This window comes from Narcine bancroftii, chromosome 4, assembly GCF_036971445.1.
Source record: "Narcine bancroftii isolate sNarBan1 chromosome 4, sNarBan1.hap1, whole genome shotgun sequence".
In the NCBI taxonomy this organism is placed as follows: Eukaryota; Metazoa; Chordata; class Chondrichthyes; order Torpediniformes; family Narcinidae; genus Narcine; species Narcine bancroftii.
In genome coordinates this window covers 284183837-284199703 of record NC_091472.1, presented here as the reverse complement: position 1 = coordinate 284199703, position 15867 = coordinate 284183837, and the positions used below count along the sequence as shown (strand labels likewise).

General features: G+C 41.9%; 1 protein-coding gene across 2 annotated transcripts in view; it reads left to right on the top strand.

Annotated features, from left to right (window-relative positions):
• The first annotated feature begins 3863 nt into the window (after positions 1-3863).
• Positions 3864-15867, top strand: part of ccdc93 (coiled-coil domain containing 93) — a 100005-nt gene continuing 88001 nt past the window's right edge. Inside the window, exons 1-2 of one of the 2 annotated variants that reach the window (XM_069935223.1) lie at positions 3864-3973; positions 15736-15849. In XM_069935223.1, coding sequence (XP_069791324.1) covers positions 3890-3973; positions 15736-15849 — 198 coding nt within the window. In that variant the 5' untranslated portion in view covers positions 3864-3889. Of the gene's footprint in view, positions 3974-15735; positions 15850-15867 lie in introns of those variants that run through there. The other variant, XM_069935224.1, reaches the window with a different exon arrangement.

Sequence of the window (15867 nt, the reverse complement as noted above, 5' to 3'; positions counted from 1 at the left end):
ACCACATCCACTGGCTCTCCCCCATCTATTTTACCTGTCACCATCTCAAAGAATTCCAATAGATTTGTCAAGCACGATTTACCTTTTGTAAATCCATGTTGACTCCGTCCGATCCCTTCTGTGCTAGTCATATGCTCCGCTATTACATCCTTAATAATGGATTCCATCATTTTGCCCACTACTGATGTAAGGCTCATAGGCCGATAATTCCCCGCTTTTTCTCTACCCCCCTTATGTGACCTAATTCACTGAATATATCCAGCATTTTCTGTTTATATTTTAGATTTGCAGCCTCTGCAATTAAAAAAAAATCAATAATAATTAGTAATATTTTAATATGACCTGCCAGAAGACCAGCAAATGCTTTAATTCTGAATTCTAATCATGTCCCTCTATCATGAGGCTTTACTCTCCCTTGAGAAGTAGTTCATTCAAATCATCAAGCTTGTCATTAATAATCAGAACTGGGATTTTGTCTTTCAATGCTAATAACGTATGTAATGTAATAGGTAGAATGTATGCAATAAAATGAGGAGGAAACTTCTGATGGTCGATAATGGATATTCTTTCTTTTCTTTGGCTTGGCTTCGCGGACAAAGATTTATGGAGGGGTATGTCCACGTCTGCTGCAGGCTCGTTGGTGACTGACAAGTCAGATGCGGGACAGGCAGGCAAAGTTGCAGCGGTTGCAAGGGAAAATTGGTTGGTTAGGGTTGGGTGTTGGGTTTTTCCTCCTTTGTCTTTTGTCAGTGAGGTGGGCTCTGCGGTCTTCTTCAAAGGAGGTTGCTGCCCGCCGAACTGTGAGGCGCCAAGATGCACGGTTGGAGGTGATATTAGCCCATTGGTGGTGGTCAATGTGGCAGGCACCAAGAGATATCTTTAAGCAGTCCTTGTACCTCTTCTTTGGTGCACCTCTGTCTCGGTGGCCAGTGGAGAGCTCGCCATAGAACACGATCTTGGGAAGGCGATGGTCCTCCATTCTGGAGACGTGACCCACCCAGCGCAGTTGGGTCTTCAGCAGCATGGATTCGATGCTTGCGGACTCTGCCAGCTTGAGTACTTCGATGTTGGTGATGAAGTCATTCCAATGAATGTTGGATATACTCCTTATGAAAACAACCATTTCCCTCATCTCTATCACAGGATGAAGTGTTGATGCAAAGTTACAGCAACAGCTCAAGGGAACTTTGGAAACATTTTAAATGTTACTGCTCAATATTGTTCAATATTGAAGGTAGTCATACATCTTTTGTCAATCTCATTGAGCATAACAGAGATTCTGGAAGGTTCATCCTGGTGATGCAGAAGGCAGTGGGCAAGTAGCTTCAAACACATCACTATGCTACAGATATTCACTCCTCGTCCATTTTCACCAATCAGTATTTGATATTGTTTATTGTCTTTGAAGATTATTATACCTTGGGATATTTATTCTCCATTTTTGATTCTCAACTGAAACTTGTCAATTTTGTAAATAAGGTGATGGGCCTTTTTCTTAAAGCACAAATAAGAATATGCTGAAAAATACATGAATTAAATCTTTTAACAGGTCAGTTTCAATGAACACACTAAGCAATTTGACGAGGATTGGCTCTAAATTATTTATAATGGGCTTTTACGGTTCTTTTTTTCCATCACTTTCAAAACCACCTCACACATATTTCCCTAAATCATATTTATTATTAAATCTCCAATGCAGGTCTAAATATGTAATTTTAATCCATCCTCTTACAAGTGTGATCCTTGGAATGATTCTCTTGATAAACTCTCCACAAGCCATTCAAGTTCATCAATCAGACTTCTGGCAGATGAGAGGAGATGCACCATGTAGCTTGTCCCTTCCAGTCATTTTCTGCCTTGCAGAATAGAGAATGTAAACTGTGACATGATACACATTCACAATCTGTGCCTCAAATGCATCACCTGGATCATTTGCATAATTTTTAAGAAGCACTGAATAAAGTCTCTATCCCTCATCACTCAGACTGTAAGATCTCATAACTCTGCCCTCCAGCAATATTACTCTCCAGGGTTTTAAACTGTCTGACACTCATGACAAATAACAAAGCCAATTTCATGGCATCTTGTCTCAGTGGGAAAATGTCAATCATTGCACTCTTTCTCTGATACTCTAGGCATGAATGTTAATAAACAGAACTATACAGGGCACCAATAAAAAATACTAAAGTGATCACAACATCATGACAAGTTCATACTACGATGAAAAGTAATGTACAGCATTTTGGCTTTTTTAATGATTTTCCACCTTATCACAACAATCCACTTTTAAAGCAATACGATGTTACAAACTGTTCTCTAGGAAATAAACTTATACAGTATCACAAGGTCTACCACCATCTTTTACTTTAAATATACAGTGACCATCACTGATTCCTTCAAAGGTAAAGTTGATTGACACTGCAGTCTAATCACCGGGCATGTTCTTTGAAGCTGTGGGGAGTATCACATCCCATGCTAACTAAGTCTGCTACTCATTCAGTTGGAAGTTTCCATCAATCACAGCTAAAAATGAGCACGCATGTACCTTCATAATTATTCACATTAGACATCAAAAACTTACCGACAGCAAAGACTGAACCCAACTGATAAAAAAATAACTACACTATATAATTATTATCTGATTGTAATCAATGTTTGTTCTTGATATGGATGTACCTCTAGTGTGGTTTTGCACCTCGAGTGGCCCAAGAATCACAATATTATTGGAGATTAATCATGCCAGTTGATGACTGAGTATAAAACCATTTCAATAAAACTTTATATTTTGCAAACATCAAGATGTTGAATGTGTGGACTATCAACAATAATTTTTGGGTTTAAATTTAAATTAAATTTAGACATTCAAGATCATAATAGGTCCTTCCGGCCCATGAGACTGTGATGCCCAATTAACCTGAAGTTTGAAAGATTGGAAGAAACTGGAGGAAACCCACACAGACATGGGGAGAATGTACAAAGTGTGCCAGATTCAAATAGCTTGGTGCTAACCATTATGCAAGTTGGGCCACCCCGACTTAGAGCTTAAACACATTCAGAGAATAATGAGCAGAGCTCTGCAGTGGTTTAAATATGCATATTTAAAGGCATGGCTCTTCTAGAAGGGCTATGCAGATTAGGATTGTCCAGCAATGGATGACCAAAGCTTTTTATTGATGTACTTTCCCAAACTGTCCTGAATGCCCAGAGGAGGACACGATAGGTTTATTCGATATTAACTGTTCTGAACCACCTTCCAGTTGAAATGTATGACCAAAAAAAGCTCACGTGAACATTAATAGTTTGAGGTCCAATTATGGACCAAGCAGTAGTTGCCCAACATTTCAGACTGGGTCTAAAAGCAGACATTTCTCTCAGGCATCGTGGGGTTGAGGAAGGCTGTGAGAAATTTAAAAATGAGAGTATGAAGCCGCGAAGGATTCAAAATACAAGAATAAGAATTCTAAACTTCATGAACGAGAGAACTGAAAGTCAACATAGGAAAGTTAGAGGGGTAATCGTTAAATGGATTCAGTAATTTGTATGCTGCAATAGTTTAGATGATCTCAAAGTGATTACATCTTTAGGACATAAATTGGAAATTCTGCATCAGTGAGCACTCCAGGCCGGAAAACTTTCACGACCAGATCTTGTTGAGCAAGACTTTGTTTTTAGATGATTATTTCAATATTGAAAGTCTCTCTCATGAAAAATAGACACGTCAGGGTGGAGGGATGAGAACACCCCCACCCACCGTCCAGCTCCCTCCAGCGCCGCGCGCACAACGCGCGTTCCCGCCGCCGCCGCCGCCGCCACCCGCGCGCTCACGGGCCGCACTGCTCACCCCCCCCCCCCCCCCATCGGGCAGTGCGCGGAAGGTCACGTGGAAGATATGGCCGCCGCCGCGGTGTTTCATCGTCTCCGGACGGGTTCGAAGCTGGGCCCGCAGTACGATCAGGAGGGCAAAGTTATCGAGGTACCCCGCCTCCGACTGAAGCGACGGGTTCGCAAGCGGAGAGTGGCGGCGCCCGCCCCCTTTCCCTGGGGTGGAGGCTCCCACTCAGCGGGCCGAGCAGCAAACGGACGGGGACGTGTGTATCGGGGGGGGCGTGCGGGGAGCGTGGGGGGGGGGCGTGCGGGGAGCGTGGGGGGGGGGGGCGTGCGGGGAGCGTGGGGGGGGGGGCGTGCGGGGAGCGTGGGGGGGGGGGGGGGGTGCATGACTCTGAGACACCGAACCTGCTGACTTCCTGCAGGAACATGAGTGGAGGGAACGGGTCAAGGAGCATGAGTGGAGGGAACGGGTCAAGGAGCATGAGTGGAGGGAACGGGTCAAGGAGCATGAGTGGAGGGAACGGGTCAAGGAGCATGAGTGGAGGGAACGGGTCAAGGAGCATGAGTGGAGGGAACGGGTCAAGGAGCATGAGTGGAGGGAACAAGTTCTCTTTCAGTTGGGCCCACATTGCAGAGGATCTGCAGGCTCTGGTATCAGAGGTGGAGCCGTTGTGTCTGAGGACATGGTTTGGTCCCTCATAAGACCGCTGTAGAGGTGGCTGGTGAGCCCCACGCCAAACACACATATTTAGTCAGTAAAGTTCTTTGGGACAGAAGTGCAGGTTTGGCTGTAGGGTCTAGGTTTAGCAACGGCCAGGGTGCCTACACACTCATGTAGTCAGAACAGTGTGTTTGCTGGGGACTCTCCTAAGTCCTCAGGGGCCATCACGAATTCACCCAGTAGAACTAGGGGTGTGCCATAGATGAACTTGGCAGAGGATACCTCGAGGTCCTCGGGTGCGGTGCAGATGCCTAACAAGGCCCAAGAGAGTTTGTCGGCCCAGTTAGGCCTGGTAAGTCGTGCCATTAAAGCTGCCTTAAGGTATCTGTGGAATCTCTCACCTGTGGGTGATACGTAGTGGTGCGGTGGAGTTCATCTCCAGGGTGTGGGCTAAGGCTGTCCACAGACTGGAGTGAATTAGGGCCGCCTGTCCGATGTAAGGTTCGGGGACCCCGAAGCGTGCTACCCAAATGTTGAGTAAAGCCTGTGCGCTTGTTTCTGTGGAAGCCTCTGAAAGTGGCACTGCCTCTGGCCATCTGGTCGACCATTGTGAGAAGCTCATGTGCGCCTCTGGATACGGGTCGGGGCCCACAATGTCAATGTGCATGTAGCTGAAGCAGCGAAGGGCTGATTCGAATGTTTGTGGTGGAGCTTTTATACGAGTCTGGATTTTGGATAACTGGTACTGAATACAAGTCCTGGCCCACAGGGCCATCTTTTGCAGATGCCTTGCCAGATAAACCTGTTTGCCACCATTTTGACTGTAGTCTTGATGGCAGGGTGAACCAAGTTTTGGACCCAGTCAAAAACTCACCTCTTCCATGCAGCCGGAATGACAGGGCAAGGTTTACCTGTTGAGGTGTCGCAGAGCAGCGTGTGATTACTGGGGGTGATCTGGAAGTCCTTCAGTTCTAAGCCGGTGAGCATTGTCCAGTATGCCGGAATGTCAGGGTCTGTTTGCTGCACATCAGATAGGGCTGCGAAGTCTATGCCAGGGGTAGGGTCGTGCACTGTCAAGATAGCCGGATGGGATAGGGCGTTAGCCACCACGTTGAATTTGCCGGCTATGTGTTCAATGTCTGTTGTAAATTAGGAAATGCAGGACAGGTGCCGCTGTTGCCTGGCTGACCATGGATCTGACACCTTACTGAAAATGAAGGTAAAGGGTTTGTGGTCAGTGTAAATTTTGAACTCCTTGCCCTCTAAGGCTAACAGTTCTCTATCAAAGGCACTGTACTTGAGCTCTGGTGGCCTGAGGTGTTTACTGAAAAAGGCCAGCGGTTGCCATTGTCCATTCACCAGTTGCTCAAGAGCACTCCCAAACTCTGTGCTGGAGGCATCTGTCGTGAGAGCATCTGTCTGCGGGTACACAAGGAGGGTGGCATTGGCTTGGTCATTTTTGGTGGACTGGAAGGCCTTAGTTGTCTCCTGAGTCCATTTAATGTTTTTATTGGGTCCTGGCTTGAGGGGAAAGATTGGGCTCATGATGCAGGCCACTGCAGATATGAAGCAGCGATAAAAGTTGACTACAACTCTTGTAGTCCCTTCACTGTTGATGGCATAGGGAAAGAGCGAATTGAATCCACCTTAGTGGGTAATGGTCTGGCTCTGTTGGTCAATATGATGGCCCAGAAAGTCAATAGTCTCTCGGCCAAACTGGCACTTGGCCGGGTTGATGGTTAGGCCGAAATTGCTCAGCCTGGGGAATAATTGTTTTAAGTGGAAGGTGGGCTCGGTGCGCGTGTGGCTGGCGATTAAAATGTCATCAAGGTAGATGAAGGCAAAATACAGATCCTGGCCCACTGCATCCATCAACCTCTGGAAAGTCTGAGCCGTGTTTTGTAATCTGAAGGGCATGCGGAGACATTCAAATAATCCAAAGAGGATTATGATGGCGTTTTTTTGTGATGTTTTTGGGTTGTACCAGGATCTGGGTGATAGCCCCTGATGAGGTCCACCTTTGAGAATATCTGTGTCCCTTGCTGGTTAGCAGTGAAGTCTTAGATATGGGGAATGGGATATCTGTCCGGTAAGGTGGATTCATTGAGGCGACGGTACTCTCCACATGACCTCCAACCAGCCACTGCCTTGGGGACCATGTGGAGGGGGAGACCCAAGGACTATTGGAGCACTGCACAATGCTGAGTTCCTCCATCTTTTTGAACTCGTCCCTGGCTAGGTTGAGTTTTTTCAGGGGGGGGTGACACTATGCCCTGGCGTGGAGTGGAGGGTCCTCTGTAATGATTTGGTGCCTCACCCCATGTTTGGGTTCTGCTGAATGTAAGTGAGGCGTGGTGATGGAGAGTAGTGGGAACTGGTGAGTTCATTGCCCTAGAGCGAGATGACTGAAATGTCCGGGCATGCACCAGCTGGCTCCCCTTGATGTCCACCAGAAGTGAGTTGGCCCACAGGAAATCTGCAACCGGTAATGGTTGTTGCACGGCTGCCACCGTAAACTTCCAAGTGAATTATCTGTCCCTGGAGTATAGGGGAATGGTGCGGGTGATGAATGTTGGAACCGTTTGGCGCTTGGAGCTCTCGGCCCACTTTCCCACAGCGGGCCTCTAGGCTGGGCAGGGGAATGATACTGCATTGTGCCCCAATGACCACCAGGAAACAATGGTCTGACAGGGAGTCTTGAATGTGTAGCAGGCTGGCTATGCAGTTGGCCGGCCTGGGTGTTTCCCTGGAACGCTCAGGGGGAGCAGTATTGACTGGCCTCGGAACCCCACCTTCATTGATAGGAATAGAACTGCTCACTAGTGGGATGTGGCGTTTGTGTGTTCCTACGGTCAGTCAGACATCTTCCTGGCCAGGCGCTGATGACGCAGTGCTGCCACCTGCTCGAGCAAAGTGCAGATATAACTTTCACCACCCATAGCAGGTCTGCTCAGGCAGCTTCCTTCCTGGGGTCATTGAAGTCTTCGTCCATGAAGAGCTGCCAGATGTCCTCAGGTCTATTGGAACAGCGGGCAGCAGGTGTGGCCAAAGCTGAGAGCAAGCATGTCGCTCAGGAGGGCAGAAGGGGCCCTGTCCCTCAAACCATTGATATGCAACAGTCGAGCAGCGCACTTGTGCTTTGAGAGCCCGAAAGTGCACGTTAGCATTTCTTTGATGGCCACATATCTCCCTTGTTGCGGGGTCTGCTGGAGGAAGTTGATGATGTAGGCTGAGATGTCCTGATCGAGGATGCTGACCATGTGGTAGGTGCGCATGTCCTCAGCGGAGATCTGTCGAATGGTGAACTGCGCCTCGTCTTGCTGCAACCAAACCCATGATTGCAACGTCTAGAAGCCGGGCAGCTTCAATACTATGGCAAGGATTGCAGGTTGCACTTCCATCTTTGTGTCCAAAGTGCCATTTGGACAAGTCAGGGTCATCACTGTAGTGAAGTCACTACAGCTACAGCTAGGTTATAGCTCTTGGTTATAGCCCTAAGGTTGTAGCTCAAATCCACAGGAGAAAAAAGATACACACACCAGAAGAGTGTATTCAACACTGAGTGTATTCAGAGGCATCTGCCTTTTATAGTCAGCTGGGCTGTGTCACCACCGGGCGTGGCTTGAGCGGGCTGGCTGCTGATTGGTTAACCTCGTTAACCTCAGGTGCCTGGGCCCTGATTGGGCCCCCTGCAATCCACCGGCGGTGATTAGTCAGTTTCACCACTCTGCCGGTGGCCTATTGAAACATGCATTTCAGCCTGCATGATGTTTTGCCAGTTGCCACATTTGACAGTCATTTCCTGTGTCAGCCCGAGGTGCGGGCTGGCCACTACAATTGTTTTTTTAATGGCTATTATACATCTTAAAGGCTTTATTCTTCACATTTCTCTGTGAAAAGGATTATTAAATATATACAAACAGAAAATGCTGCAAGTATTCAGCACGTGACAATATCTGTGGAGGGAAAACACTTTTTTTTAAAATCCAGAGATCTTTAAGTCCAAAGAGCAGAAGGAAATCTAAGGAAAGAGCTTGTTGGGGACCTAAATCATTGCTTGTGGAGTTGGCGGATGTGTTGGAGTTTTTAATTAATGTTTTGCAATTACCTTTTTAAGAAATTACTGTAATGGTTTGTGGCTGCCATTCTGGTTAATTCACGAGTTTGAAATATTGAGTAAGTACAAGACATCTTAAGATGTTTTTAATAATTTTCTGACACTAGATTTCCATAAATTCACAGCAGTGAGCATTTTTAGTTTGGTAATTAAATATATATTAGGTAGGCTCAGATGAAATAAAGCCTATTCTGTTAAAGGAAATAGGAGAATTGCAAAATTTCTTTGATTTTTCCAATTTCTTTTGGATAAGTAGTGTAGTACTCGTGGTTTGGAAGACTGTTAATATTAGACTCTCTTTTAAAAAGAAGGAAAGAATAAACCAGATAGCTAAACTTCAATGACAATAACTAATTTGAATCTATTGTAAGCATCAGTACAAACTTGCATTTAGAAAACTCATCAGGTGCAGTCTGCATAGATTAAGGAAAGGTAGTGTTGAACATTTGACATAACAAGATCAGTTGGGCCAAATATGTCCTATGTTGTATGGCTGGAAGAAAAGTTTATAGTGCCATACAACACCAGATGTATTTAGCCCAACTGATCTCTGCTATCTGATTAGACAAAACATTTTCTTAAAATTTAGCTTTCTCTCCTGCCATGCTGATATTTGAACCTTATTAGATTCTAATCACCAATTATTGTCAGCCAGCAAGAGTGTCAACTATAGTGTTGTTCCTCATTTGCATCACTTTGCATCATTTCACAAATTGGGGGCATGAGGTGGGAATAAGCTCTCTTCATGGCAAAAGGTGAAAAGACACAGTCACTCTTTTTTCCACTCACTTGCATATGCGGTGATGTCCTTGCATTGTGTAAATATTAGAAAACAACGAATCATCTGACTTCCAGCTTGTAAATAGAATTTTGAAAATTCTACCTGCATGTATCTCTTCAATTCTAATGAGATATTTTTTAAAATAATCTTATTTAATATAAAACCACTTAACAAACATATCACAATATTTCAAACTTAATCCAAATATTTATGGTATTTTATATATAAAAAAAGAAAAACTACCTCGAAATCCCCCTCACCTCCAACCCTCTACAAACTAAAAAAGAAAAGGGACAAGAAAACCACAACAGGATCATTTCACTTTCCAATACTTTTAAACATGTGTATGTGTGTGTATTTTTATAGAGATAAATAGGAAAAAGGAATGTTTAAGATTAATCTAAATTTTAATACCAACAATATGTAAATATGAGCTCCATGTTTTGAATATTTTATTTAAGATAAACACATATGTAACAAATACAAAAATCACATTGTTACAGTTATTGATTAAATACATGTTGATTTATATTAAAAAAGAAAAACTAAAGAACTGCATCTAAACCCCCTCCCAACCCCCACTAAAAAGCTATAATGAACAACAAAAAAAAACTAACTTGCTAAAGTACATAATGAATATATTGGATTGAATTGTTTTAGAAAATGCTCAAAGATCCCAAAAACATTTTGCAAGAAAACATTATTTATTTATTAAGGAAACACTTTATTACTTGAGCTTTAGTCAAACTGAGCAGATTCTTCAGTTTGAACAATATTTGTGAAAAAACATTCTGTTGACCTGGTACAAAAATTTTCAAAGTAGCAGGATAACACAACACAAATCTATAACCTTTATCATACAAAACTTTCTTAACTAGATTAAATTCTTTCCTTCTCATTAACAAAGTGACTCAAATCTGGATAAAATTTTATCCCCTTCATAGTTCAAAGGATCACATTCCTTAGCCCTTTTCATCACCAAGCCCAGAAGTCTCTCTCTATCCTGGCAATTGAAAAATCTAACCAGGATAGATCGGGGTTTCTGGTTCGCATCTGGCTGGTCTTAAAGCTCTATGAGCTCTTTCAATGAAAATCTTGTCTTCAAAATGTTCCTCTTCAAATATCTTCGGTATCCACTCTTGAAAGAAGCAAATCACATCTTCTCCTTCTTCACTTTCAGATAATCCCACTATTTTAACATTTTCTTCTCCTATAATTTTCAAAAATATCAACTTTCTCCAACAATTTTTCATTTATCGAGATTAAACTAGTCATCGAATCTTCAGATATATCAGATCTATCTTCAATACCCTGCATATCCTCTCGAACATCTTGAACTTTATTTTCTAGCTATCCATTCTTTGTGTAACATTATTCATCATCTTCAATGCATTATCTTCTTTAACTGTCGAGTCTGTTTTAACTTGCCTCAATTCTTCTGATAGCAAGTTAAAATTATTTTCCAAAGTCAAATTAATTTTAATTTGAAGATCATCAATTTTAGATTCAATCTTACTTATTTCTTTCTTTCTTAAAAGTCTTTTATTCAACCCCCTCTGGTCTGTTCCTCTACTGAGCTTGAAGTATCTTGCTCACTTTCATACTCTTTTGAAGCTTCCTCCGCTGGGCTTGTGTCTCCTTCATGCTCTGTACTTGACATGCTGGACTGTCCCTTTAAGGGACTTTGAATTTTTTTCTTAGCCTACTGTTCTATTGCACTGCGCATGCCCGACTCCTCCCACATACGCAAAGCACTTTTAAGTTTTCTTTCGACGCCATCTTTGTGGCTCGATGAGAAGAGGACTTTGGAGGAAGGTCCCTCTCCTAGATCTTCGCATGTGGATCCAGAAAGTACCTCAGTGGCCTGCTTTGATGCTAAGGTAGTCCCAGTTTATTTTTTCTTCTTCTCTTCCAACTTATTAGTAGGAGTTAGCTTAGAAGCTTTATCCTTCTTTGGTGACATGTAAAAGTTTAATTAGATACTTTGTGCTAACTTTAAGATATTTTGCTTTTTAAAAAAACTTTTCTAAATAAGTACTTTTTTTTTACTAATCCCGCAGGAGTCATGAGGTTGCATGTCGATCCTCATGGCATCACATGACTTCCCCCCATGGGCTCCATATTTGACAAAATATATATTTATCTCTTAAGTCGTAAGTAATTTTTCTCAAGTGGAATACAACTCCGAACTACTGCATGCCATCTATCCATTCCCAAGTAAATATCCAACTTCCAAGTTATAGCAATGCATTTTCTAGTTATTGCCAAAGCAATTTGAACATATTTTACTTGATATATATTCAATTTTAATTTAGGTTTAATTCCTCTAACATCTCCCAGTAAAAATAACATTGGATCCTGTGGGAATCAAACTCCAGTTATTCGTTCTAATAAATTACCCAGATCAAGCCAAAAGATTTAATTGTAGAACACTGCCAAGTCAAATGGAAAAAAAGTACCAACTTGACCACATCTAAAACATAAATCTGAATAAATATAATTCATATTATGTAACTTTTGTGGTGTTAAATATAACTGATGAATAAAATTATATTGAACTAACTGATATCTCACATTTATTGTATTTTTCATACTCTCTAATAAGAGATGTTATTCAGCAGTTGGCATTAAGTGCATTAAGGAGCTAATGGTGGAAATTGGTTTAAATTTAAAAAAGATGGAAACTCAATCATGTTTTCATACACTGGTATAATTATTCTGAACTTGTATCGCCTGAGCACATGCATGTGATTGGAAGACGACCTGAAATTGCTTGATGAGTTGGTCTCAATCCTGTTGCTAACTCTCCAGTGTAAAAAAAAATAATGAATCACTCTTTTTGATTTTACTTTATGTTGTTTCCCACCCATTCACTTTATATGTTTTCATTTCATTAAAACATACTTTCTCCAAACCTATATCCAATAAATTTTATGAATATTATTTCCTCAGGAGGCAAATTTTTAAGAAGTAGCTCATAAACATCGCTAAGTGGCTTTGAGTTTGGTTGTTTGAAAATTTTAGTGTTCAGATCTTAAGTGTATAAATTAATCTGCACCTATAATTGGTCTGCTCTCCCTTTCTGCCATTACAAATTTTAGTTGATGGGAGTTGGGCATCTGATGCTTGAAATTATGTTATGAATATAAACTGTAGCTATGATGAATTCTTTGCTATGAACTGATTATACAATGGCTAAAGCTGTGGATAGAAATAAATAGACTAGAGCAAGGATTGAGCTTGTTCCTCTAATTGTCTAGGAATGATTCACCAGCTTTGATGCATTATTGGAGTATAATACTGTCCGGTTGTCTTTGATCTTTTTCTTTCTCAGCACAACCTCTCTTTGTAAGTGGAAGAGAAGTTACCAGTGCAGATGATTTGTGGTGTAGTTTTGTGCTGATGTTAAGCAACTTTCCCCAAAGGAACTTCACCATCTGCAATATTGAACTTTTATGCATTTAACCCATTGTTTATTAAACCTTTTGTGCATGTGTTTCATAGCCTCAGTCCTTTCTGGTTATGATATTGAATAGATGGAAATTTAAATTTTAAATACAGCACAGTTACAGGCCATTTTGGTCCACGAGTCCATGGCACCCAATTTACTACACCCTCGGTACATTTCGAATGGTAGGAGGAAACCGAAGCCGCTGGGGAAAGCCCACACAGAAACCGGGAGAACATACAAACTCCTTACAGACAGCACAGGATTCAAGCCCCCGTCCCAAATGCTGGTGCTGTAAAGACGTTGCACTAACCACTACGCCAATTGTGTCACCAATGTTTAAAGGTGACGCAGAGAGAATAAGTACTAATTTTACTTAGATTGTTAATAAGCAGGAACTCTAGATCTGATCTACGGAAAGCTATCTTAGCAATTCTGAGGGAAACTAGAAGCTGAGTCAGATACTCACCAGCTATGCCAAGGCAATTAAATCCTTTAAGGTGAAGCCTAACTTCATAAATGGCTGTGATGCTTCACTACCCAATGAGCTGAGCACCTTTTATGCTCGCTTTGAAAGGAAAATTCAACAGTACCAATGACAATCCCTGCAGAAGCTGGCAGCCCTGTGCTATCTGTCTCTGCAGCCAACGTCAGAACATCTTTCAAGAGGATGAACCCTGAGGAGTATCTGACAGAGTACTATGCAAAAAACAAGCAAGTGTGTTCACAGACATTTTCACTCTTATTGATGCAGAGGTTCCCTCCTGCTTCAAAAGACATCACCAGCCATTATAATGGTGCCCAAAAAGAGCAGAGTGAGCTACCTCAATGACATCCACAGTGATGATATGATTTGAGACATTGGTCATGACCAGAATTAACATGTTCCTAAGTAATGACCTGGACCTACTAAATTTACCGACCACCGCACTTGTTCCACAGCACCCACAATCTCACTGGCTCTCCATTCAGCTGTGGATCACCTAGACCACAGAAACACATAAATCATGTTGCTTTTCATAGATTGCAGCACAGCTTTCAACATCGTCATCCTTTCAGTACTGGTCAGCAAGCTTCAAAGCCTGACTCTCTGCACCTCCCTCTGCAACTGAATCTTGACATACTCATTGGAGAACCACAGTCAATTTGAATTGGTAACAATGCCATAACCATATAACCATTTAAGGAGCGGAAACAGGCCATGTTGGCCTTTCGAGTCTGCACCGGTTTACTGATTTTGTGCGCCCTCTTCAGGCATTGGTCCCGGTAGATCTTCATTCAATAACGATGGATGAATTCAATGCAGGTGGAATCACTGACAATCACCACAGGTGCACCTTAAGGATGCATGCGTAGCCCACTGCTCGACTCTCTACACCAGTGACTGTATAGCCAGACACAATTATAATGCCACCCTCAAATTTGCTGATAGCACCATGGCCGACCACAGAATCGCAGACTACAACGAGGAAGTGTACAGGAGTGAGATAGATCAGCTAGTTGAATGGTGCCACAACAACAGCCTTGCACTCAATATCAGCAAAACTAAGGAACTGATTGTGGACTTCAGGAAGGGGAAACCAGGAGAACACGAACCAGATGATAAAATAGGCTGATGTCAGCATGGTTTCCTTCAGGGAGATCTTCCTGTTCAAATCTTTTGGAATTCTTTGAGGAATTAATGAGCAAAATAGACAAAGGAGAGGTGGTGTATGTTTATACATTTGTTTTAATATTTTTATGCATGTATGTGATTATTATGTGCTGTTTGAAAAATGTGTTTACACATATATTTGTGTGCATAGTGGTTTGGTAAAATGCTGTTCCATCTGATTGTATATGTACAGTCAGATGATCATCAACTTGAATTTGTTTACTTTGATTATCAAAAAGACTTTTAAAGTGCTGCACACAAGGCTGCTAAACAAGATAGGAGTTCATGGTTTTATGGGAATGGTACAAATATGGATAGAAGGTTGGCTGACTGGCAGAGAGTACTGTGGGAATGAAGATGGCCTTTTCTGGTTGGCTGCAGGTGACAAGTATGTTCCGCGTAGATTGGTATTGGTCTGCTACTTTGTACGTCATGTGCTAATGATCTGGATGATGGAATTAATGGCTTTGTGGCCAAGTTTGCAACTGATACAAAGGTGGAGTGGCAGGTAGTGTTTCGGAAGCAGGGAGTCTGTAGAAGAACTTGGACAGATTGGGAGATTGGGCAAAGAAGTGACAGAGTAGATTTATATTGTTATTAGTTTTAGTGTTTAAATAGCATTTTCATAAATCAAATTTGAGATGTTTTGAAACCGTATCAGTTTATTAGCTGAGAGTGTCTTGAAATTGTGGAAATTTGAAAGTTCTTGTGAATGAAGGAATTCCAGTTGAATCAGGAGCATGGGGAAATAATTACCATTTTCAAGTCTGTACGTATCCAAGAACCAAATGAGATTGCTGAAAAGTAATCAAGAAACAGATGATTATATTTCTGCTTTCTCTTCACATTTACACCATGAGATTAGCTAATATTCAGCACAGATTGGTTAAGATCATAAATTGTCCGAGTTTGAAAAGCAAAGCCACTAATAAGAATTTGATTCCTTTTGGTCAGATTGATGCACAATGGTCTTTATCATTCTTCTCATTCTTGGATTTTCTCATATTTTACTAAACTAGTTCAAATCATTCGGAATGGTAAGTCATTATTTCTAAATCAAAGACTGTTAGTGTGGATGTCTGTACAAGTTTATATCACAGATATATATCGAGGGATTTCTAAAATGTAGAGCAATCAGATGGTAACTATGAAATGAATGTCATACACAAATACACTGCATCTCAATGTTCTCCGGGCAAGTGGAATAAAATGCAATCCTTGTAACAATGTATTTTTCTCCTGCTAGGTTGAAACTCGGGAAGATGAGGAACAAAATGTCAAATTGGCAGAAATTTTAGAATTGCTGGTTGCTGCTGGATACTTTAGAGCAAGAATTAAAGGACTATCACCATTTGATAAGGTGAGAACATTACTGTGA